The sequence below is a fragment of the Cibotium barometz genome, chromosome 43 (genome assembly GCF_041138505.1).
Source record: "Cibotium barometz isolate CiBa-2024 chromosome 43, ASM4113850v1, whole genome shotgun sequence".
In the NCBI taxonomy this organism is placed as follows: Eukaryota; Viridiplantae; Streptophyta; class Polypodiopsida; order Cyatheales; family Cibotiaceae; genus Cibotium; species Cibotium barometz.
In genome coordinates, this window is record NC_141088.1 from 15133604 (window position 1) to 15159856 (window position 26253).

The 26253-nt window shown below is 42.6% G+C and overlaps 1 protein-coding gene across 1 annotated transcript; it reads right to left on the reverse strand.

Moving 5' to 3' along the window:
- Window positions 1–2675: 2675 nt before the first annotated feature.
- LOC147613577 (Nucleotide-sugar transporter family protein) lies at window positions 2676–25271 on the reverse strand. Its single transcript, XM_086781576.1, has 9 exons — window positions 25103–25271; window positions 22474–22557; window positions 22175–22386; window positions 5514–5592; window positions 5172–5341; window positions 4394–4568; window positions 4176–4253; window positions 3910–4083; window positions 2676–3293 (listed from the first exon to the last, which is right to left on the reverse strand). Exons 1-8 carry the CDS (start codon window positions 25211–25213, stop codon window positions 3943–3945), a joined length of 1050 nt encoding a protein of 349 aa, XP_086637702.1. The 5' UTR covers window positions 25214–25271; the 3' UTR covers window positions 2676–3293; window positions 3910–3942.
- Window positions 25272–26253: the final 982 nt, after the last annotated feature.

Here is a 26253-nt window from a genome sequence, read left to right on the forward strand (position 1 = left end):
ACAATGTGAGTGATATTTGCTAAGGGAGTGTGGTCTTTTATCTTTTATATTTCTTCACTGAGGCATGGTTGGTGCCATGGATGGAATGAAACATAAATTTTATGGTAGCTCATAGATGAAACTTTTCACTGTTATGTATCCTTCAATTTTATATGGAGTGATACATATAGCTAGTGTATGCAATATAAGGTTATTGTGTTAGTTATTCATTAATTCAAGGAAAAGAAAGAAAATTTGGTTCAAGGGGAGCATGTTGAAAGTGTGTTAATGTTGGCATGCATAACCACATGAAAGTAATTTTACTACATCTTCTCATGTGATAGTTTAACATTGGCCACCATAACCATGAATTATAGCCAAGACACATCAAATGAAATTTAGATAGAACATGTGCAATGGTCGAGAGGGTCATCAACATGGATATATTGGTAGGGGCAAGGAAGATGCAAAAGAATCGATGATAAATACACTTGTTGTACATTGTGTCCAATTGGCAAGTAAAAATTCAACAATTTAATGTAGAAGCTTGCACCCCTAGTTGACAACTTCGGGCAAGTGTGTTAGAAAGGTTTTCATCCCTTTTTTTGGATAAATACAGAGTCTTTGGGGCTTGTTAACTTAGGCTTAGATACAAAGTGACAAATGCATGAGGTAGGCATGGAGGAACTAGTACTAATGGAAATGACACTTGTGAACTTGATATGCATTAAGAGATGTTCTGATGAGTTCTTCACTTAGTAGGAATAAATGTTCTAATGAATTTTGAGATGAGTTTTTCACTTCCTTAGCCAAGATAGTAGTAGGAATAAATGTTCTAATGAATTTAGAGATTAGTTTTTCACTTCCTTAGCCAAGATAGTAGTCAAAATAGATGCTTGGTCTTCAAAAGGCTACAAGGTTTGACATTACTATGATCTCGAAATCAAAATGATCAAGAATTGAAATGGCAATTTAAGAAGACCATTGGTATAGTTGGACCACACAAGATGGGTGTAAGTTGGAGTTACCATATTTTGCTATGTGTACAACCCAAGGTAGCATTGTTGAATAGTGATGTGTTTACGATGATAGTGTAACATGCAAGACAAAATAAAGACAAGAGCTCACAAGTCTTATTTCTGGAGGATTTTGACTATGTTAACGATTGAATGTGGGCACAAAAAAGTAGGTTTTCTCAAGTTTATGACCAACAATGCATAAATTAATTGGATACATTTAGAGGAAATGTCAGGACAATAGTGCTCTTGGTTGTTTCATTCGAGTAACAAGTGGAGGATTGCTACAAGAGAAAGCCTTTGCTAAGGCAATGATGGAGAAGTCAAAAGGTCCAATACTAAGCCGACCATCTAAGGATTTATGGCTTGGAAAAAAAGTTAGAAATCCAAATTGAGAAACAATTAAATTTTCCAACACTACTTGGAAAATTGTATCCAAATCAAAGTATGAGAGCCAGCTTAATCATGCCTATGACTTAATCAAAGCACACGATATGACTTAATCATGCCTATGTATCAAACCTGGCAAGTGCAAAGCAACATAAGCATTCTAAAAGATTTATTAGGTAGATTTTAAAGTGAGTAAAACCCAAAATCTCTAGCTTGGATATTACAAAACATGATCAAACACAATCAAAGGGTGGTACGAGTTGCTCCTCTAGAAAGCAATTGGAATGACTAGTTTAAACGTTGGATGGGCATCTTAATCTCTATTATCATACAATTTCATAAGTTTTCGAATTGTAACATAGAAACTTACAATTTTTGCAACTTCAAGAAACTACCATATCTATATTTACAGCTTCAAGAAATTACCACACCTATATTTACAGCTTCAAGAAATTACCACATCTATATTTAGTTCCAAGATATTAAAGCCATTTGCATAATGCAATGCTCTTATTTCCATGTGTTCAATCCCTTAACCTTAATATTGTGGTTCTTAAATGTTGGGATGTACAAGGTAGAAAGGTAGCTCCTTACAAAGACATAGCAAAGGGATCAAACAATCCCTACAACCATTCTTTGTAATGAGCAATCACTTCGATGCACCATGACATTAGAACATAGGAAAACAAGTTCCTAACATGATTTCCTTTTGCACATGAAATAGTTTACTTCAACATTATTGGTGGCGAAGGCCATTGGCCCTGCCGAGAGCTCCCAGGGGATGCACTTTTATGCAAAATACAAGAGCACTGTGTAACATTACCTCACTTCAAAAAAAAACATGCATCCATTACTGTAGAAATTCAAAGTCTCTCAACATAAGCACAATTGATGAAGGTGTGTCATCCCTTCACATTGACAAACCATTCTAGGAGGTCAAACACATTGACAAAGCATTTTTAATTCTGTTCAATTGCAATTCCAAATGCATACTCACATGACACAACAAGCATGCCAAATGACTTGTGGCACATGACATAATATATGGTATATCAATTTGACATGGTGGAAGGACTCGTTCATTAATTTTATATTACTTTCAAGGCAAGTACACACATGTTAAGACTACGCAACATGTGAGATTAATCACATGAAAGATGACATGAAACACACGTCATTATTCTTTAACAAGTGTATTCTAAAAGTGCACTTTAAATTTGCGACACTTTTACTTTGGCAACGAAACAACATTTCTTTGAAAGACTAATAAAATTCATACATGCTGCTCAATTTTATTAATTAAAAAAAAACAAGTAAAAGCTTAAAGCAAATTGAAAAAAACAAAGTGCCGCTAATTTTTCCCCAAAAAAAGGTGGTAAAAAAGGGTGTGTGAAGTAAATCATCCCGGGGGCAAGGGGGGGGGGGTGTGTGTGTGTGTGTGTGTGTGTGGAGGGGTGCAGAGGGGAGAGAACACACTTTTCTATGGGACTTGTGGGATAGTAGTACCTTCCTAAAATATTTGGTAAGAATAATTTCCGACATGCACGTACCCCACCCCACAAGATATATCCATAACAATGGTAACAAGCCCCATAAACCCCCAGGCTCTTAGGGCCTTTACACATATGGAAAAGGGGGAGATCTCCCCTGTCCATCCTCATAGATGAGGACTCTAAGAAAAGGGGAGGAAGAGCATCTTAAATATGTAAACACCCTTATAAGCCTTTTCAACATTGTTAACTAGGCCATCTGACGATGATGCTTGTCATTGCTATTAAATACTCTGTTGGGCTCTGCATTCTCACGCACAATCGGATGAGATCTGCTCACGTACAAGGCCAAGTTTATCAAGGAAATGAACTTGTGCCAAAATGAGAAAGAGAGAATCATTAGCATCCCTACACAGGCCTGTGAGACAGTTGTAATCCATCAATATACATACACCATGCAGTGGCATGTAACCGAAACAAAATAAAAGAAGAGCGACAAGTACATGCTACAGAGTAGGCTGAAAAAAACTAAACACAAACTATATGACACTGTGCATTGAAGATGTGTGTAAACATGGCCTTGAAGATGGGTGAAACATGATCACAGACTCAAAGAATCACTAAAGACCTCAATGTGCAAGACTAAGGAGTAGATTTACACACATGAGGTCGAATACAACCTAAGAAACCCAATCAGCAATACAGTTTTTTAAGCGTTTGAAAAGACTAAGGTGACTGAATGACTAAGTTGCTGTGTGAAGGGTGTAGTGGTTCTTGACAACAGAGCACCTCGATAAAAGTGGCAATGGCAATAGCTTTTTGTGCTTGTGAAAAGAAAAGCATGGATGTGCTTCCTCTGCCCAAAGATTCATAAAAGCATATGCAAATGGAATCACAGGTGGAGCACTCCAACAAGGTCTACTCTCTCTCTCTCTCTCTCTCTCTCTCGTACTTGCACACGTATAGATTAATTAGCTCATGAAAACCCCCAAATTCAGTTTTCATCATATATGCATTTGGTGGAGTTGACTTACAAAGGTCAAATTTGATAAAGTGAACTTCGAAGGCTATTCATTGCCTGCAGCCTTCTCTACAATCACGCCTGTGAGACTTGTATCTTTTGTTTGTACTGGCAAGTCTAATAGCATGTGTGGTGGTGTAAAGTACATTTGTAAAGACATGGTACATATCACTATACCCAAAAAAAGCTGCTCACGTGACAACACAACACTGTTAGTCGGAATGCTTAATCAACAGCATTTCCCTTGGAAGGCTGGCACAACAGTAGAAAAAACTTCACCTGTAAAGAAGGCTTGAAATCAAACAAAATAGTTGATAAGATCATGGTGAGAAGCATTGCCATAGAGGTGGCATAAACCTGGTTTAATAAATACCAATACTGGTTAGCTTTCCATAAAGCATGAAAAAAACATTAAGGAAAAAGATGTATTCTATGTAGCCTTGAAGGCCACAACATGTGATAATATTTTCCTCAAAGAAAGGAGGCGATGCACGTACCTTTACAATGTTGTCTGCATACTTCATTATCCACGACACAAGCAGGCCAGTGCATCCCAAGTTGAGAACAACAAGCCATGTCACAATGTTGTAGCCATCAAACAATCCCCAAACCTTTTGCCAACCACCCGCAATCACTAGCCTTAAAAAATTGAAGATAACAAAACCTGCAAGGCTTGAATTGAATAAGAAATCCATTCCAAACATAGTGCACCTTCAAAAATATACAATGTATACACCATAGTTAGGGAAACACCCCAAAACGGGGGTTCTCGAATCTCAGACTGAAACACCCATTTCAGGTCCTTAAGTCCAAAAGACAATTCAGCCATTTCTCCATTTCCATTTCCAAAAGGGCACATACACTGTTTCTCAGTTCTTTCCTCTCCACCATTTTAGCAGGCTTCTCAAATACCATCTGCCATTTCCCCTTTGCACCCTAGATTTTGAGTTCACAGTAGGTCAAGTAGCTTGTTTCCAGGCCTCCCATCTCCTCTCCTCTCCTCTCTTTTCCTTTCCTCTCACGCTTTCTTTACTCTCCGGTCTTTTCCACTCTCTCTTCTTCCTCCCATCCCTCTTTCTTGCATCATACTTGCAGGCCTGGAATTTCCCTACTTCAGCCCTTTCAAAAGTTCCATTTCCGATTCCCATGGCTGCGTTTCACATGACATTGTTTGAGACCTTGGTGTGGAAAAAATGGATAAGCTTACTCAACTACTGCCAACCTTAAGGAGTGGCCACATTTAATGAAATAATAAATTGAGACAAGAATTCTCACGCATAAAGCTGGGCATTTTGCCAGTAAAGTGACTCGTTATTTTTCTTCATCAAAAACTCAGTGTAAACGCCTGCTAGTGCTGAAAGAAAGGCAGACAAGATCCCAAGAAGGTAGCCTTCGAATCGAGCTGAAAACAAACTCCCACAATTCAATTCACCACAACCTTTTATCTGCACTCCAACAGTTAACACCAGAAAAGAAACTCAGAAACCTTTCCATCCACCTTCCTAGAGCCTTACAAAATGTAGTAGCTTAAGAGGTAAATAGCACAGGACCAAGCATCACTGTGGCTTCAGGTTTATCATGATCATATACTTTAAGATTCCATACAAATGTACTTACCTGGCTTGTAGTTGTGCCGACTGTCAACAACACAATAGCCATCCATTGAAGATTTGATAACCTCCTCTTTAGGAGCATCCTTCAGTTCATAGCAAAACAGGAAAAATACTAACTTTGAAATCCTCTCTCTCTCTCTCTCTCTCTCCCCGAACTGTTGGAAATATATATTTCTCATCTCCAGATGGTCTACATGAACCCTAGCATGCTTGTACTGGTCATTTCTATGAGGCCCTGCATTAGAATAACTAGTAGACATCATTTAGGGTTTTTTCTAGCACTTTTATGAGCTTTTTAGGCTATTTATGGCTCACGACTGCTGTCGACCTGCTGCAGCGGGCCGAGTACTTTAGGTATGGTGCGGTATGGTACATGTATGGTACGAGTACGTAAAGTACGCATCAAGATAAGTAGTTTAGTACGTTCACGTTTTTTAGTATGTATGTATGTAAAACAAGAAATATCTAGCATCCATACAAAAATAGCATGAAAGACAATGGTGATCCTGAAATGAAAACTAATCTATTAACTACTAAGCAATGACCACTGACTAAAATAGTTTAAAAAAACGGGCCAAATAAGTGTTGTACATTGAACCTCATTTGGTACGAAGACCTTATCCGTACGAGGTACGGTGCGTATGGAGTGGTACGGAAAGTACTGAAGGTACTCATCGGATGAGTACGGGTATGGAATGCAACTATGATGTGAGGTACATAAGGGTTCTGACCCTCCTCATTTCTCATCTCACTTTTGCTTACCTGCTGGAGGTCATTGGCTATTGCATCAGGCCCATCTTATCATCATCCAATGCATGACTCCGTCTATACAAGCACAATTTGTCTCTACAGGGAGTAATCCTCATCAGATGCGGATGAAGATCCAGAGGAGGTATGGAAAGTCTCGACAGTAAAGATTGCCAAATTGGAGTCAGATGTAAGGATCATATTTACTTCCATGATCCTTTCCCCCCTTTTGAGGAAGTCGTGAGTTACCTCCATGACAAGTGCATGCTTCACGGAAAAGGCAAGTAAGAGTCTACTTTTGTTGCCGAGGACAAGGGCAAAGGCAAAGGCGGAAAAGGAAACTCCAACAACAAAAACAAAGGCAAAGGCAAGGGTGAACAAGATTCAAAGGAGTCCAAGGACAAAAGCAATGAATGTGATTACTGTGGTAGGACAGGTCATTCTGAGGCTCGCTACTTTGCTCGTCACGATAGCTCTCAAGCAGCCAAAGCCAAGTATAAAGCCCAAGATGCTTCCAAAGCATCTGACAAGGACAACACCAAAGACAAGGGCAAGGACAAAGTTCTAGAGGAGGGATCTGCCAAAGAAGCATACATGGCAGTCATAGTGGTGCTTCTGCCCACATGACCAATCAAGCCCATATCCTGGAGGACTACCAGACTCTCTCTTCTTCAGTTCGCATCGGCGACAACTCCTCGCTTCCTGTCACTGGTGTTGGTGATGTTTCTTTGGGTTCCTATGCCGCCTTACATGATGTTTATATGTACCACGGATTTCCAAAATTCTGTTTTCAGTGTACAAAGCTTCTCAAAAGGGACTCTTGGAGGGGCTCGATATTATTTTCTTCTTGTGGATGATTTCACTCACAAAGTCTGGATATGTTTTCTCGCTCACAAGTCAGATGATTTTGCCAGTTTTGGGACTTGGATCGGGATGGTGGAAAATCAATCTAGGGGTACAATTTCATTTCTCCGGATTGATAATGGTGGCGAGTTTGTACCATTTGATGAATTCCTTGAGTCGAAGGGCATTCACCGACAGACCACAGCTCCTTACACTCCTCTATAGAATGGAGTTGTGGAACGGAAGAACCGGACTGTAAAAGAGATGGCTCGTGCTTTGTTGCATCATGCACGTCTCTCTCCTGCTTTCTAGGGTGAAGCTGTGGCTACCTCAGTTTATCTCATTAACGCTCTCTCACAAAAGCGCTTGAGGGGATGACTCCGGAGGAGGCTTTTACAGGACACTTGTATTCTGTTTCTCACCTACATATTTTCGATTGTGTTCCTTTTGTGGATGTCCCATATCAAAAGAGGACCAAAGTCGCACCAAAGTCAAAGAGGACGCTTTTCGGATCCGGAGGTTGATGACATCATCATTTCTCATGATGCTCATTTTGATGAGAGCTTGTTTGGTATCGACTCCTCTTCACCTGATGCATCTCCAAAATTTTTGGATGATCCATTCCCAACAGATGTTAGTAATCTTATACCTCTTCCACATCCAGCTCCTCCTCCTCCTCTTCCTCCTGTTGCAACTCCGGTGCCAGCTGCTACTTTACAGCCACCAGTTCCTGTTGCACCAGCTTCTACCGCTCCCAGTCCCTCTATTATAAGTCTTGCTTTGACTCCGGGATTACCTTCACCAGTGCTTACTTCATCACCTCTCCCAGCAGCATCGGATGAGTCCTCTACTGCAACTGGAACTTCTTCTTCACGCCTTGAGAGGAAGGCTCACCTACCTCGGTGGGTTCAACAACTCTTTAGAGATTTTGGTCTCACTAATGCATAGCTCCATAACCAAATCTCTACCGCCATCCCTAGACCTCACCGTTCATCTCGGGCTTCCACATCTCATCACATAGTGAATAATGCTCTCATGAGCTTTCTCATGGAGATCGATGAGCCCGAGAGTCCAGAGGAGACTCTTACACAGCTGCAGTGGCGGCAAGCCATGGAAGCATAGATGCCCTCTATTGGGAGGAATCACACTTGGTCTTTGGTGCCACGGCCTTTACATCGTCGTGTGATTGGTGTGAAATGGATTTTCAAAGTCAAGTTTCATTCAGATGGTACTTTGGACAAGTACAAAGCCTGCCTTGTTGCTCCACGATATGCTCAGAAGAGAGGTGAAGACTTTGACGAGACATTTGCTCCTATAGCCAGGTATACCACCATCAGGATTGTTTTGGCTCTAGCTGCACACTTCAGATGGCCTGTGTTCCAGATGGATGTAAAATCTGCTTTTCTGAATGGAGAGGAAGTTTATGTTGAGCAGCCTCCTGGTTTTGTGATTCAGGGACAGGACACACATGTGTATCTTCTGAAGAAGGCTCTCTATGGTCTCAAACAGGCACCCCGTGCGTGGCATCAGAAGATTGATGCCCTCTTGTTATCTCTTGGATTTGAGAGGTACAATAATCTCTGTGTGCTTCTTTCTGATGGGGATATGTTGGATTATATATCATCTCCAGAGGGTTTACTGCATCATTTTCATGCTTGTACTAGCCATTTATGAGGCCCTGCATGTGCATATTTATTTAGGCACCCATATTTTTATGCTTTTAGTATCCCCCTTTCCCCCATTTCATCTCATTTTTCAGCATCCTCTTGAGGTCATTAGCAGTTGCTTCTGCTTCTTATCATTGTACACCACCTAGGTCCTATAGGCTTCCCTCGTGCTCAGTTTTCAGCAATAAACATCAATTTCCAGCATTTACAGGTCTTGTACCTGGGCCTACATCTATGTTTTCTATTTGCTTCACTTTCTTTCATGGTATCAAAGCAAAACACTGACCTGTGAACAGAAGAGACCTGAGTTTTCTTTTTTGGAGCAGAGGCTTCGACAGTTTGCTGCGTTTTCTGAAGATTTCAGCCTGGAAGGTGCTGGGGAGCAAAGGCTTCCTCAAGATTGCTACGTTTTCTTCATCTAACGCTTGGGATTGTTGTATTTCTGAATTTTCAGCAAAGATTGCTGATTGGATTGCTGAAGCCCTCTTCTACGTGCTGAGGACAGGGATCTACAGCTTGGAGAGATCTTCCTTCTTCCTCTCCTTTCACTTTCCCACCCTCCCTCCCTTTCTTCTTGCTGTGCACAGCTTGAGAGGAGAATTTGCTGATTTTTTTTATTCAGCCCCTTTCTTAACAAAAGGTTTCTTGTCAGAGGACATGGCTTCAAGAGATTTCTCTCCTACTGCTCCTCCTACAGTTTCTTCTCCAGTGCCTGGATCTCCCACCCACCCTCTCTTCTAGTCTTTCTTGAGGAGGTTTGGATTCTTGGTGGTGATGGCTTTTGGAAACCCTCCCCTTACTTCTACCAACTATCAGATTTGGTCATACTAGACTCAGTTAACTTTGGAGGCTTCTTGTCTTTGGGCTGTTGTTGCTTCTCCTCAGTTATTGGATCTTGTTTAGCGGGGAGTTTATGATGCTTCTGTCAAGATGGTTATCATCCAATCTTTGTCACCTTCCATACAGGTGGAATTTTTATCAGCTTCTTATGATGCCTCTCAATTGTGGCTTGAACTTCAAAGGCGGTATTCGAACTCAAGCATTGCCTCACACCATCAGGAGACTAGGGCCAAAGTGGCCCCCTTGTCAGTTTCAAATTCTCTTTCTCCCTCTCCACAGGACACAATCCTAGTGACCACAGCTACAACTTCTTCAGTAGAGGTTAGGGTCACATCGGATCATTCACTGATTTCTTCCTCCGCTTACATTGCAAATGATGATGCCTGATATTTCTCTGGGTTCCCCTCCTATGCTTCAAGATATGCTTTCAGAGGAGGATTCCGCTTCTTATGTTCTAGAGGAGGCATCTTCAGAGGGTTCTATGGAATTCTCATTGGTGGTTACTTCCACTATTTTAGAGTCTATTTTGGTTCAGACTTCAACCCTGGCGGATTCAATTCTCCCTAATGATCCTCTTGTGCCAAAGGTTACTTCATTTCCTCCTTCTCCAGAGGAGGATTCATCGTCTGAAGATCATCTTTCTCCTATTGTTGGAGAATCTTTACCCCAGACAATATTTTCATCTAGGGTACCTTTGGTGGATTTTGGAGTTGCTACCTCTACGGTTTCTCCAGTAACTGCTCTATTGGTGGTTGTTCCTAGCCCTTCTCTAGGCATTTTGGTGTCACCGACTCCTACTTCACCAAGACCTAGAGTTGTTTCTTCTTCAGAGGAGGAGGAGGAGTCGTCTACTACGGTACCATTTTCCTTGGAGCTATCAGTGGTTCTCTTTCTTGAGAACAACTTCTTCTGGATTGATCCCAGTGTTGCTTCTACATCACCTACTGTAACTATTTGGCCCTCCTAGCTCTATTTCACATAATGAAATCCATGCCCGGACACCAGACAGGTGGAAGAAGACATGGGGACAAGGTCCATAAGAATTGATTAAGAAAAAGCACCATTCTTGGTCAGAAAGCAGGAAAAAGCAACAAGTCAAACAAGGTTGACCGCGAGGTAAGGACACCATTGGAAAGAGGAGACTGAGCCAAATCAAAAAGCTAGAAGGCGCTTTCTCAAAAAGCAGCTCTAAGGCCAAAAAGCAAGGCCTTAAAGCCAGAAAAGCAAAGCACCAAAAGTTGAGTAATATTTTGTTAATAAAAGTAAAAAGAGCAAAAGCAAAGGCAAAAGAGAAAAGCAAAGCATAAAAAGGCAAATCAAAAGCATGAAGGCTTTTTGGCAAAAAGCAAGGTCTCTTACAAGTATAAAAAGGATTGGATTTCTCTTGTAGTACCATGAACAAGATCATTGAAGATTGAAGGAGATCGTGGCGTATGTCTGGACATCACTATGATCATGAAGAGCTTCATCTACGCCATCAACACCTTCTCCAACATTCTTTTCAGATATACGGTCAACCCTAGACTTGTATGGGCATATACATGGGCGATACGGACGCATGTACGGACAGAAATTTCAGAAACCCTAAAATTGCTCCAAAAACCCTAAAAAATGCTTTTTGGATGTTTTTATCGCCCAAAAAGCATTAAAACAAGTTTTATATCAATTTTCTTGCGAGAAAGAGCTTTTCCATGGTTTTCTTCATGGACAAGGCTATAGGAGTTGTGGAGATTACTCATGGGATGAGAGCGAGTGTTTCTTGGACTTGACATATAGCTTGGACATGGAGAACTTGGGCATAGAGCTTGGACGTGGAACATGAAGCTTGGACATAAACATGGAACTTGGGCATATAGGTTGGGCATGAAGCTTTGGACATGAACATGGAACTTGGTTATGGAACTTGAACTTGGACTTGGACTTGGACTTGGACTTGGATTTGGATTTGGATTTGGCTTCATTGGACTTGGATTCATTGGATTTAGATTTGGATATGTGGATTTGGTACAAGCCCGGTGAGAGATACTTGATGAAGGATTGAGCCACTGAAGCCAAAGGAATTGAAGCTGCTAAAGCCTATTTTCGAGTCACCATTGCAGAAGGATCTAGAGCTACCCGCTCTATTTATCATGGAGGAGACAAGGAAGCTACTCCTAGGCCTACTCTTTTAGATGCAGTTTCTTCACGACAAGCAAGGGAAAGGACGGCAAAGAAGCTAGAGAGATCGGAAGATCATCAGATTGACATCATGCCAAGAAGTTCGACAAATGGTTTGCAGTGGTGCTTAGCCCATTGCATGTTTCGACAAATAAAGCCATGGGATCTTTGTGGACCAAAGCTGAAACAGAATCCTTTTGAAGCATTGAGACTTTATGCTAGCAAAGGACCAGTGTTGGATATTCTAGACTTTTTTTTTGTGGTTGAACATGATGAGCTTGCATTGGAGCAGTCTTGAACCAAGCAGGCCATGTTGTGGCCGATGAATGTCAAAGCCAACAAGGAAGCAGATGCACTATCTCGGAGACCCTTGAGCCATGCGGTTTCTATGGGTTACCGTATGGATTTTTGATGAAGGATCCTTATGCTACCAAAGAGAATTTCAAAGATGTTTTGAAACAGATTGCACAATGGAAATTTGGCGACTTTTTATATCATCAAGAAGGGTTTTCTTATGATACAAACCCAGGTCATGTGTAACACAAGGAATTGAGGCCAAAGTAATGGAAGAGTGCCATGCTTCTCTATACATGGAGCATAGAGACACCTTGACTACACTTCAAGCTTTGGAGAGCTATTTTTATTGGCCTAGTATGAGAAAGACATTGAGCTTTATGATTCGAGAATGTTTGTTTTGTCAGAAGGTCAAGTTTGATCGACAAACACCAGCAAGATTATTGCACCTATTGAATGATCTATGGGAGAATATTGCTATGGATTTTATCTTTGGATTGCCAAAGTCAAGGAATGATGGTATATGACCCTTTCACGATACCAAGAAGATCAACCATGTTATCCCCAGAGGATCTTGTTTTGAAGAATCCACCAGGGGTGGAAGAGCCAGAACAGATTGTGTTTCATTCTGTGAGAAAAGGAGGAAAGACACTGGTCAAAAAGTTCCTCTTGGAATTCAAGAGTTATTCGCTGTTGGACGTGAAATGGATGCCAGAGGAGTACTTCTAGGACTATCCGGATATACTTCGAGCTTATGAGCATTGAGGAAGTGGTTGGTCGAGATGTATTTGAAGTACAGATATGGACGTCTTGCGATCAAGACAAATTCAAGAGGGAGGGATCATACCTCTAGCCCTCTTCTATTGGACTAGAATTGATCATTATTCTGCTTATAATGGTTATTTAGACGTGCTCTAGTTTGGGTGGCAACGATGCTAGAAAGCCCAAGGAGCAAGATTTGTATATGAACGGCAACGATACCCGAAGGAGATTTGTATATGGAAGGCAACGATGCCACATGACCCATTGGACGGCAACGATGCCAGATATATTGGACTTCGCAGTCGGGCGGTCATTGCGACTAGATGGCCCAGATGACTGTATTGGATTTCGCAATCGGGTAGTCATTGCGACCAGATGGCCCAAATGACTGTATTGGATTTCGCAGTCGAGCGGACATTGCGACCAGATGGCCCAGATGACTGTACTGGATTTCACAGTCGGGCGGTCATTGTGACCAGATGGCCCAGATGACTATTGGATTTCATAGTCGGGCGGTCAATGTGACCAGATGACCCAGATGACTATTAATGAACTCTCGGGTGGTCCCAGTGACCAGATGGCCTTGAGGAAAAGTCTGAGCGGTCCTAGTGACCAGATGGCTCAGCACGGTTTTGATGAAACCAGATAGGACAATCCATGAACAGGAGGATCATTACTTGTGCATTGCATACTAATGTATGCAGCTCTAAGCCCAAAAAGCAAGGCCTTAAAGCCAAAAAAGCAAACCACCAAAAGTTGAGTAATATTTTATTAATAAAAGTAAAAAGAGCAAAAGCAAAGGCAAAAGAGAAAAGCGAAGCATAAAAAGACAAAGCAAAAACATGAAGGCTTTTTGGCAAAAAGCAAGATCTCTTACAAATATAAAAAGCATTGGATTTCTCTTGTAGTACCATGAACAAGATCATTGAAGATTGAAGGAGATCGTGGAGTATGTGTGGACATCATTAAGATCATGAAGAGCTGCTGCTTCGCCATCAACACCTTCTCCAACATGCTTTTCAGATATACGTGTAACATGCGGAAAGCTCTCGGAGTCTTCTTTCAACCCTAAACACCACTGAGAACATGCCGATGCAAAAACGCAGACAGAAGGGAGAGTAGAGAGAGAGAGAGAGAAATGCCGAAAATTCAGTATATTCATATGGTACAAAAAGGTACCCTAATCTACAGCCATAGGCTGCCTTACATAAAAGGTGGAATACACCAAAATCTGTCCTACTCTAAGGGCCCAACTCTTAAGGAGTTGAATGATTCTATCAATGAGCACATGGGCCTATTTATAGGCCTCTTGGACCAAAGGAGAACTGGCCGACCAGCAGCAGTCGGCTGGCCGACTGGACAATATCATCACTTGATGCACCTGCAGCCGCCTCATCTGGTTCAGCCAACAGGACCCTCCTTGCAGCCGACAGGATCCAAGTCCTTCTCCAAGTCCACACTAGCCAAAACAGCACTTTATGCTCCAACTTCTGGTTCTTATCATCTTTTTCTAGCTACCCCTACTCGACTAGCATCAGGATTTGTCCACGCGCAAACACGCACATGACAATACGGTAAGCCCTAGACTTGTATGGGCATATGCATAGGCGATACAAATGCATGTACGGAGCTGTACGGACGCATGTACGGGCATGTACGGGCAGAAATTTCAAAAACCCTAAAATTGCTTCAAAAACCCTAAAAATTGGCTTTTGGATGTTTTTTATCACCCAAAAAACCATTAAAACAGGTTTTATATCAATTTTCTTGCGAGAAAGAGCTTTTCCATGGTTTTCTTCATGGACAAGGCTATAGGAGTTGTGGAGATTACTCATGGGATGAGCTAGTGTTTCTTGGACTTGGACATGTAGAACTTGGGCATAGATCTTGGACATGGAACATGAAGCTTGGACATAAACATGGAACTTGGGCATATCAGTTGGGCATGAAGCTTGATATGAACATGGAACTTGGACTTGGATTTGGACTTGGACTTGGATCTAGACTTGGACTTGGACTTCGACTTCGACTTGGATTTGGATTCATTGGACTTGGATTCATTGGATTTAGATTTGGATATTTGGATTTGGTACTAGCCCGGTGAGAGATACTTGTGGGTCATTCCCGTGGTGTGCTCGACATCAGAGATCTTGTACGTCGACATCGACATCGACTTGGATATCCTACATTGGCATATTTGTTTGTTTTGTATTTATTGATTGTATTGATTCTGGCCAACGTGCCCGTGGATTATTCCTGAATAAATTCAGGAAAGGGGGCGGGGCCTGTTCCCCACTCAATGTGGTGTACTGTGCAAGATCCCCATTCCCTTTTCTCTCTCCCCTCTCTCTCTTTATATTTTTATCTCTTGGACACGTGGTTGAGTCTGTCACTGCAAGCCCCGCTTGGGCTTACACCTACTTTGGATGTGTCCATTACTGCAACTTGGACCTCTTGCTTCCAATTTGAGAGGAGGTGTTCTTCTTCGTCCAGTGTTCGTCGATCCTTTTCAATCTTATATGCTTTACAGGACATTGATCAACCAAAGGATCCCCCGGACCGAACTTCGGCTACTTTTGGAGTTCTTACTTCAATGTGCTAGTATTGGACTACCCCTTTGGCGCTAAAGAGGAGGTGTTGGATTACATATCATCTCGAAAGAGTCTACTACATCATTTTCATTTTTGTACTAGCCATTTATGAGGCCCTGCATGTGCATATTTATTTAGGTTTTTTTTCCATTTTTTTATGATTTTATAGCATTTTTATGCTGAAACCGGCCTTCAGAAATCAGGGCGGTGGAACAAACACTCGCACACAAAACACTTCATCACCCATGGGAACCTGGAAAAGGAAAACAAACAGGGGAGCTAGAGTGCTCCTGCAAATAGTACAAGGACACCGATTGGCCCCAAAACGCAGTGGCACCCCTTGCGGTATTTCTTTACTTGAACAAAATTTGAGTACAAAGTACAACTTGTTGAATCCTCTACCAATAGGATCCCTTATAGCTTTTCACCCAAGACTTCCAAATAAAAACTCTCGCTAATAATACAGCGCAAAGCATTCCATAGAGAAGGCACACCTGTATAGCACGTCCCTGCTTGAAAAGGTCTTCTCTATCTCAACCATGGATCCCACAAACCCTTTCCCAAACAGCAGTAGGGCTGTAGCAAACCTCATGTCCTTCCTATAGTCACAGCTTGCATGTAACCTCGAGAAAACTAGAACCTGTTCACATGAATCCAAAGACATGCTTTCCACATGAAACCAAAGACCTCTATCTGATAAACCATAGACCTATATCCATAAACCATAGGCCTGTTTCCTCGATACCGAAGTCATGTTTCTTCTCGAAAAAAACCAATGTCCTGCTTCCATGACAGATATTGCCAAAACCTAGAGAGAGAAAGATAGAGGACGTGTCAAGCCATCCCTGAATACACATAAGTCCAAGATGAAGAGCAACAACACATCTCTTCCAAGAACATCATCCTGTGCATCTTAACTTGATCCTCTGTATCCCAATCCCGTAAACAAGGCTTGCAATCCACGATGAGAGAAATAGAGTCAAGCGTGCTGTTCAGCCCTTGCGTCTCTGTGGCCACTTGCAGTCCTTCCGGATGCCTGACTGGCTGCAGCAAGTCTCCCGCCTTGCGCCCGTTGCTGGCTGAAGCCCATACGTGCCCATACATGCAACCACCTGGCGTAGAGAGCCTCCACCTGATACCTGCCTGACTACCCTGACTGGTTGTAGCCCACCTGGTGCCCGTAGCGGACTGTAGCCCGCCTGCCTGTAGCCCATGTGCGCAGCAACACCTTGTAGCCCATGCACACAGGACCTTGTAGTCCATGCACGGCAGTCGGTAGCCCATGTGTGCAGCAGTCGCCTGGCCCATGTGTGTGCAGCAGTCGCCTGGCCCATGTGTGTGCCGCAGCCTACAGCCCATGCGCAGCAGCAGCACCCTGTAGCCTATGGGCAGCAGCCTGTAATCCATGTGCAGTAACAGCACCCTGATCACCCTTGTGCGCAGCAGCCTGAAGCCTATGGGGGGTGCAGCCCTGCCTGAAGCCCATGCGCACAGCAGCCCTGCCTGAAGCATGTGCAGCCTCCACACGGCGACCTGCTCAAAAAGGATGCGCCTGCCGTCACACCATGCGCCATGCGATAATGATCCACACGGCGACCCCCCTCCATGATTCCGCCAACCTTCGCCTTATAAAGAGATGATGCGCTTTCTCAAAAAAACGCCAAAAGCAAAGATTTAAAAAACACATGCTTTTCAAAAATAATAATATTTTAATCATCAAAGGTTATTAAACCTTATATATTTTAAAGTCCCTTTTGTCCCCTTTCACACTTGGGCTGGCCACCATTTGAGTTTCAAACTGATGCTTGTTCACACTGTCCATCACGTGCCCGTGCCCGTGCCCACCTGCTTGTTGTCCAGAGGAAAAAGCACAGGGTCGTAGCATATGCTATTGTGATGCTGTCGGTCTGCTCTGCAGCTGGCCGACCAGCTCTCATGGGGAGTATACAAGGGCTGTCCCCATTTCATCAGGCTTCCCTCGTGCTCAGTTTTCAACAATAAACATCAGTTTCCAGCATTTACAGGTCTTGTATCTAGGCCTACATCTGTGTTTTCTATTTGCTTCACTTTCTTTTAGGATATTTGTGTCATTGTTTTGTAAGTTGATGACCTCATCCTTTCTGGCTCAGATACTGAGTTGGTCACACAGGTTCAGTCCAAGCTTTTTTGAGATGACTGATCTTGGCCTTCTTCATTATTTTCTTGGGCTCAAGGTTTGGTAGAGAGATGTCTGATGATTGTATCTTCATTTTTTAGAAGAAGTATGTGAAGAAGCTGCTCTCACTTTATGGGTTGTTAGACTGTACACCTCTCTCTTGTCCCAATGCCAAGTTATCCAAGGAGGATGATAAACCATTGGTGGATTCCACAGAGTACCGGCAGATTGTTCGCTCATTGCTTTACCTTGCCAACACCCGTCCAAATATCTCCTATGCTATGAGTGTTCTCAACCAGTTCTCATCAACTGCTCGAAGGTCTCATTGGCAGACAGCTTTGAGAGTTCTTCGTTATCTTCGAGGTACTTTAGATTATGGCATCACCTATTCCAATGGTGCTGATTTGGTTGGTTTCACAGATTCTGATTGGGCAGGCTGTATTGATACTCGGAGATCTACATTTGGATATTGCCTCATGCTTGGTACAGGATTGGTTTCTTGGAAGTCTCAGAAGCAAAGAACTATCGCTGCTTCTTCCACCAAGGCTGAGTACAAATCCGACCTTCTCTCCTCTACTGAGGCAATTAGGATTCATCAAATTCTGGAGCATCTGTGCTGTGCCGACACTTCCCCAATTACCATCTTCTCGGATTCTCAGAGTGCTATTGCTCTAGCTCAAAATCCTATGATACGGGGATGATCCAAGTATATTGAGATGCATTATCATTTTATATGCGAGTGGATCAAACTGGAACTTCTTTGGTTGGCCTACTGTTCTACCAAGGACAATGTGGCTGATCTCTTCACCAAACCACTTCCGAGAGCTACTTTGGAGGTGTTACTTCAATGTGCTGGTATTGGACCGCCCCTCTAGCGCTAAAGAGGAGGTGTTGGAAAATATATTTATCATCTCCAAATGGTCTACATGAACCCTAGCATGCTTGTACTGGTCATTTCTATGAGGCCTTGCATTAGCATAACTAGTAGACATCATTTAGGGTTTTTTCTAGCACTTTTATGAGCTTTTGAGGCTATTATGGCATATTTATGGCTCACGGATGCTGTCGGGTGCAGGCCGACTTGCTCATATGTAAAGTATAGAAGGGTTCTAACCCTTCTCCTCATTTCTCCTCTCACTTTTGCATACCTGCTGGAGGTCATTGGCTATTGCAATAGTCTCTTATGCTTGTAAGCACCTACAGGCTTCCCTCATGCTCATTTTCAGCAATAAACATCTGTCTACAGCCTTCTATAGTTTGTACTTGGGCCTATAACCTACGTTTTCTCTTTCTTTCACAAACGACTTGATGGGCCCTTGCCCTCTGAGATCCAACCCATCTGCCCAACAGATCGGAATAAAACCCAACGCCATAGAGTGGCACCACCCCAGGTGGTGGACATTGACTCCATGTATACTATATCAGAAGAGGACGATGTAAGCCCAGCAGGGCGTGCCGTGACAGACTCAACCACGTGTCCAAGAGATAAAGATATAGAGAGAGGAGAGAGAAGAGAATAGGGATCTTGCACTGTACATCACATTGAGCGGGAAACAGGCCCCGCCTCCTTTCAAGAATTTATTCACGAATAATCCACGTGCACGCTGGCCAAGATCAATACAATCAATGAATACAAAACAACCAGATATGCGGATGTAGGATATCCAAGTCGATGTCGATGTCTAGGGCCTAGGCACAGGATCTCTGATGCAGAGCACACCACGGGGATGACCCACAATTATCTCTCACCGAGCTAGTACCAAATCCAATATAAAAAATCCAATGAATCCAAGTCCAAGTCCAGATCCATGTCCAAGCTATATGTCTAAGTTCCATGCCCAAGTTCTCCATGTCCAAGTTCAAGCAGTCCAAGTTTCCATGAGTAATCTCCACAACCTTGTCGATGAAGAAAACCATGGAAAAGCTCTTTCTAGTAGCAAGAAAACTGATATAAAACCTGTTATAATGGTTTTTGGGCGATAAAAACCTCCAAAAAGCAATTTTTGAGGTTTTTGGAGCAATTTTAGGATTTTTGAAATTTTTAGGGTTTCTAAAATTTATGTCCATACATGTCCGTACAAATCCGTACACGCGTCCGTATCGCCCATGCATGTACCCATACAAGTCTAGGGCTGACCATACATCTTAAAAGCAAGTTGGAAAAGGTGTTGATGGTGAAGAAGTAGCTCTTCATAATCATAATGATACCCCACACACTCCACAATCTCCTTCAATCTTCAATGATCTTGTTCATGGTATATGATGAAATCCATGCCTGGACACCACACAGGTGGAAGAAGACATGGGGACAGGGTCCATAAGGTTTGATTAAGAAAAAGCACCATTCTTGGTCAAAAAGCAAGAAAAAGTAAAATGTCAAACAGGGTTGACCGCGAGCCAAGGGCACCATTGGAAAGAGGAGGCTGAGCCGGACCAAAAAGCTAAAAGGCACTTTCTCAAAAAGCAACTCTAAGGCCAAAAAGCAAGGCCTTAAAGCTAGAAAAGAAAAGACCAAAAGTTAAGTAATATTTTATTAATAATAAAAGTAAAAAGAGCAAAAGCAAAGGGAAAAAGAAAAAAGCAAAGCATAAAAAGGCAAAGCAAAAGCATGGACAAGCTTTTGGCAAAAAGCAGAGCTCTTTTCAAGTATAAAAAGGCTTGAACCTCTCTTGTAGTAGGAGGGCCAAATAGTTACAAACGATGCTAACTCCCACCAGTTTCACTTGCCTCGCCTTTCATTATACATGTATGGCCTGCATAGTACACTGGCCTTTTTCCTTTAGGCAAATTTTTGTTTCCGTGTTGATTTTCAGTTTACATATGAAGCGAGGTCTCAGCGCTCCAAACCAGCTCCATTGGTAGGCTCTTGGCTGGTGACATTCCCCTCGGCTTCTCAAAAGATGACCTCAGCTGAGATGCTTCCAAGAAAAGGAGCACTCTTGTCCCAACTTAGGAACAAGCCTTGACTTTTTGAATCCTCTTAAGATAAGACCTCTTCTGTTTCCAGTTAGAAATAGGGGTCTCTCCGATCTTGGCTTTCATGTAGGTAAACCTCTTACATGCAAACTGAAGTACTTTCTAGAGCAAAAGACTCACAAAAATACATGGTCCCGCTTTGTTTTGGGGGGAGGGGGTGGCATAGCCCTCCTCTGAAACTGCCCTGCTTGGTTGTAGCCAGCCTTGGTTGCCCACTACAAAGGGCAAAGGGGCGGAAATCCTCCTCTGATTTTGAGCTGGGAGAACAAAGAGAACCAAGTTAAAGAGGGGGGGTAGACCATTGGAGCGTGCCAATCCAGAGGAATGGCCGAGTCAATAACAAGGCTAAGTCCATCTCTCCTGCTGACTTCTCAAAAAAATTGCATGTGAAAATTTCATACAAATCTTTAGAAGATGCCAACTTTTCTTGGTAACTTAGCATGCCTACTTGTTGCATGGGAAATAAACTTGTGCGTGTGAAATATTTTTGCATATGGAAATCGCCTTGAATTAAGGCATGCGTAATGTCCACGGGTTTCAGGGACACCCAAAAATCCCAAGGCATGCGTGCTCTAACAATTATGGTTCAATCTATGAACTCAAAAATGTCCTATAGCTTTTGCACGGGATGAGTATAAAACCATGCCTTTTTTTAAATTATATTTATTGTATGTGCTAACATGGTCTTGTGTAGGTAGCAAGGTTATTGAAGGTACCGAAATTGTTGAAGGCCAACACTGTAGAGAATAACAAGAAGCTAAATGACAGTAACAATGCCAAGTGTGTGGCCAACTTTGCTATCGTACCACATGTACTTGCAGCTGTGCCATCTTTTATTTGCTTCTGAACCACCTACACCTGCAGTTTTACTGACTGTACCTGCCGTTTGTGCCACCTGTACCTGCTGATGGGCACTCCGTTCTAGCTGTCTAGCACCCGTATCTATTTGTGGGCACCTATACCAGCTGTCAGTGCCTGCACTTGCTGGTGGGAACCCTGTTGTTGTTATCTAGTGTCTTGTTCCATTTGTTGGGTGCTCTGAATCTGAGGAGCAGGCAGCACCGATTGTTGCTGGATCTGTACAGTGTAGACTCAATGGGTAGTTGACCCAGCTAGAGAATACACATTTTTGGGCTCCAAAAGCTTTGGAAAACCATCTCGGTAGGTTGACAGCAGAGAAAGCTTTGGGGAACCTGCTTGGTAGGTTGCCAGCCGTGGAAGCTTTGGGGGACCTCTTGGTAGGTTGCCAACAGTAAAAATCGTCATCAAGTTATTTGATATCTGTTTTCCCTTGACTTGAGAATCCAGTTCCACTGGTGAAGTTATGCCTGGGTGCCCGAAAAGCTTTGTACTCAAACTTCCTTTTTGGTGATAAAGAATCCAAAAGGCTTGTGTTCTAAGGAGGATACTCGTAAATATTGATCTGTATGTAAATATCTTGCACGTATGTCCCCCCGAATCGCCACCTAGAATATTAATTTGTATCCTAAGAAGGGCAGGTTCATCTAACACATGTTTTCACCACTATTAAGAACCAATGTTAAAGAGCATGAAATGGGTATTAAGTTTAAGGAAGTTGGCTCCACTATAATCAAAGCCTTTAAAAACCAAGTTAGACTATTCATCAAAGCACCTGAAGAGTATACCAGTGGTAACAATCTTCAAGTTTCCCATTATCTGGTAGGTTGACGTATCAACGTAAGTCAAGGTCACAAACTGCACATTGTTGTGTACAAGATAGATAAGAGAGGGAATTGGGTAAAGCCGAAGGGTTTTCCAGTCTATCATTTTTCGGATGCCAATGGCTGTCTCCTCTCTCCAAAGCAGAAATATGCTTACTGCCAGCTGCAAAAATGACATAAATTAGCGATGGAAAATGCAGGTTCAAACCAAAAGGGGCAGCTCCATCCTTGGATCAAGAGAATGACTTACTTTTAGTAATTCAGCCAAAAAAGGGACGGTTCCATAATCATAGAGGTACTTTCCTCCACTTTGTGATAGAGTCGTTAAAATTCCCTGCAAAAAACAAATTTGGAATTGACTAAAAGCCCCATGCTTATATCAAAATTTGGCATTGACAAGCAACACCTTGCTTGAATCAAAATTTGGATTAAAGAGAATAATCTTCCGACTTTTTCCATGTTTGATTGCACACACCAACAAAGACACAGAGAAAAGAGAGAGAGATAGCTCCTAAGTGATGATATGACCCAAATAAAGGAGCTCTATTTTAAAATAAGAGTCCTTTGCGTAGAGCTTCTCCTATCTCAATATCTACAAGACAGTCCTGAGATGCCACACATGCTTGTGCAATGACTTACTATCAAAAAGTATGTCATCTAGGATTATTTTCCCAGATATGGACGGAGTAAATCATTCATCAGCTGCAACAAAGTAGTTGGAGCATTTGTCAAACCAAACAGCAAGACCAAAGAAACCCCATTTTTAGCACAAGAAAAAGCTAGCCATGCTTTTTCTTGCTTTTTACTCCACGCCTCCCATTTATTCTTCACGCCATTACCACCACCTCTTTGCTTTTTATAACAGCCCAACTTGCCCCTTCCCTGCCCTATACCTATCCATTTCTCTGCCCGTGTGCTGGCCACTGCCCACCTTGTGCAATCAATAGCACTTTCTTGCGCTGCAGCAACTGTACACTGACCCCCGGCACATGCCATGCTACCATACACGCTACCTACCTGGCTTTAGGCGTAGCCGACTAGCTGCCTCTACCATGGTATCAAGGGCACCACCTAGCCATAGGCACCACCCACAGCACAGCCAGGCGTAGCTGGCTTGGCAGCCAGGTGTGGCTGACTTTGGCCTGCCTGCCTTGCACAGCTGGCATGGCTGGTTTGGCCAGCCCACACGCTAGCCCTAGGGCCCTGCCCTAGCTACTTGGCCACCTATGCAGTCCATAAAACAGAGCCTGTGTTTTCTCCCACACGAATATGAGCCACACTCCCTCTCCCTCTTGTGAGATTCATGCACATAAACGAATCCGTAACCATCTTTGGGTTTTCTTTCTCCCTCTCTTGGAGAACCCATGGCTTCTTAGCCACGTCCACAACCACCGTGTTCAAGGTCCCTTTGCGTGTCAAATAGAGGCTCCAATACCAACGTGAGGTCCTCCATGCCCAAGCCCTAGAACTACCCAACATGGAACCACGTAGGAGTGAGGCTTAAGGCTCATGGGTACGGTATGCTACCGTCCGGATCATTAAATCTGATCTCCTTAGCCTACACCACCACACCACACCACTTGGCTTGTGCCCTTGGAGCTACCCATGAAGATGCAGGTCTACAAAGATGACTTCTTGAGGGTCAGAGCAAATGGATTCATCCACAGCCCGGAATATCTACACAGGCATATGTCACATGCCACGTGGATCGCAATTCGGCATATTCAAGTCTCATCTCATTGTCTCATTAGAGCACATGGCATTGCCAAAGAGGATAGGATTTGTAGACTCTGCTCTACAAAAGTCAAGATGGAGGAGCACTACATTTGCAGATGCCCAGCACAGGGGGAAATTCCACTGCCTCTTCTGAGAGGGATTTGGTCCATTATCGAGCAGCATCATTGCTTTTCCAAACAGCAATGCTTGGGGCTTTACCTGATAAAGCCGAGCAAGCACAGAGATTCACTCCTCGGAGATAGTAGAACCCAGCCTCGGGACACATCATAGCTGCCCATTACTGGCGTCTTCCGGGTACAAGATAGCAACAACAATCGGTGACCCATAAGCCCGCTGACCCACCCAGGAGGATCACTCACCCCAGTGAACTGATCCATAGCCCACATCTCGACTACCTCGAGTCACCTTGGACCGCGCTTGCCAGCTACAGCACACTCAACACATCCACGGGCTGCCACTTCACAACAGTCTTTTACACAGCATCTCCAAATCAAAAAGATTCTCTGGCAAGGGATACTCCCCCATGCGTGGTGGATATGGCAAGCCTCCCAACAATCATATGCTGATAATCTGGATGGATGAGGATGATACCACACATATGAACTCTCCTATGTACTAATACAAATATGTGCTCGCACATGTATCCACATGCTCTCTATGATGATGCTGATGATGCCATAGACAAACAACTAGTCTAATCTTTTGTATAAGTTTTTTTTGTTTCTTTTAGTCTTTTCCATGGCTTAGTATGACATGGAATCCTTGTACTGCTTTTCCATCCCCATTGATCCCCATGGCAGGCCTTTCAAAAGACATTACTTCTCTTGTTCTCTTGTAACCTTATTGAAAACGTCATGGTTTTCCGACACATGGAAATTCGACTTGCTTTCCTGGGCCTGGACTGCTGTTATACAACGCCACTTCCTCCTCTTCCTCTACCTTTGACTGTTTTAAAACCAAAAGCATGCTCTTACCATCTTACATACCCAAAAATTTCTGGTAAATGGGCATAGCAAATCAAGCACTCAGCACTACGTCTAATTTTTGGATCTTGCTTCTGTAGAAGCTTACTTTTCAGTCGTGCAAGAGAATCCCCTCTATGCATATGAACGAGAGGACTACACACACACACACACACACACCTGCGAGCTCGTGAAGACGGTGAGAGCAGCCGCCACAGCGAAAGCCCGCAACCTGATCGGGTGGAAACCTGGTCTGTAATACTCGTTGGTGATAACCTCAGAGGACCTCATCCTGCTCTCTCTCTCTCTCTCTCTCTCTATAACATAGTAAGCAGTCAAAGTTCATATAAGTACATTTGGGGAACTTTTTGTTATATTAGGTTTTAATCAATTTGGTTTCATTCATGCTATGAATGAGTCCCCCACTTATGCTTTTTAATACTAGTTGGGAACCCCTGCTTCTCACATCTTTTGAGGCTTCCAAAATCAAATTCTACCCAAATCTCGTCCTCCTCTTCCCGAACCTCCAAATTCTTGCCACGTGGCAGTTTTGTGAAACTCTTCCTTAAGATAATATAGAGAAGAGAAGAGATAGAGAAGTGATTATATGTTTAAGTACGAAATTTACATTTAAAATTGGGTGTTGATTTTGTTTATATTGTATGAAAGCTTGCTCTGATGAAACGTGATTTCTCAAGTATGGCTCGGAAACGTTTCAAAGATGCTAAGGTATTTGAATTTGACTATTTTCTTGCTTGTTGATTTTTAGTTGTTGTAATCCTCTTCCATTAAGTAATGACGTGTGCATGTAAATTTGTTTAAACTTATGAGAGAAGATATCACTCAGATTTGGGAGGACCTTTTTATGCCTCTGAGTTCCTTAAATACCTCGCCCCCTTCTACTAGCAAAGCAATTTCCTTACGCTACTCAAACTAAAAGCTCGTATATTATTGAACTATTTTGACTCCACTACTCTAGCGAAACTTGAGATTAAAAATGGTGAGCCTAATGCAACTGTAATAGTTGCTATTGTAGATGTTAAACCACATTCCAAAGCTAAATGAATAGATTTCTAAGTGCGAGTTTGTTGAAAAGGTTTTATCAATGTATGGAATGTGCATCAATCCAAATTATCAATGGACTAAGACACTGAAATCAAATGATAGGGAGGTTTTTTATCTCTAAGTTAATGTACATTAAAAAAAATTGGTTTGATACCTCCATCTTAATTAAAATGTGAAATATCATGATATTTTAGAGCAAGAAGCAATGCACATTAGAATTGGGCTTACAGACTAAAAGTCATGGCCTTCATACAACCCTTGCATTG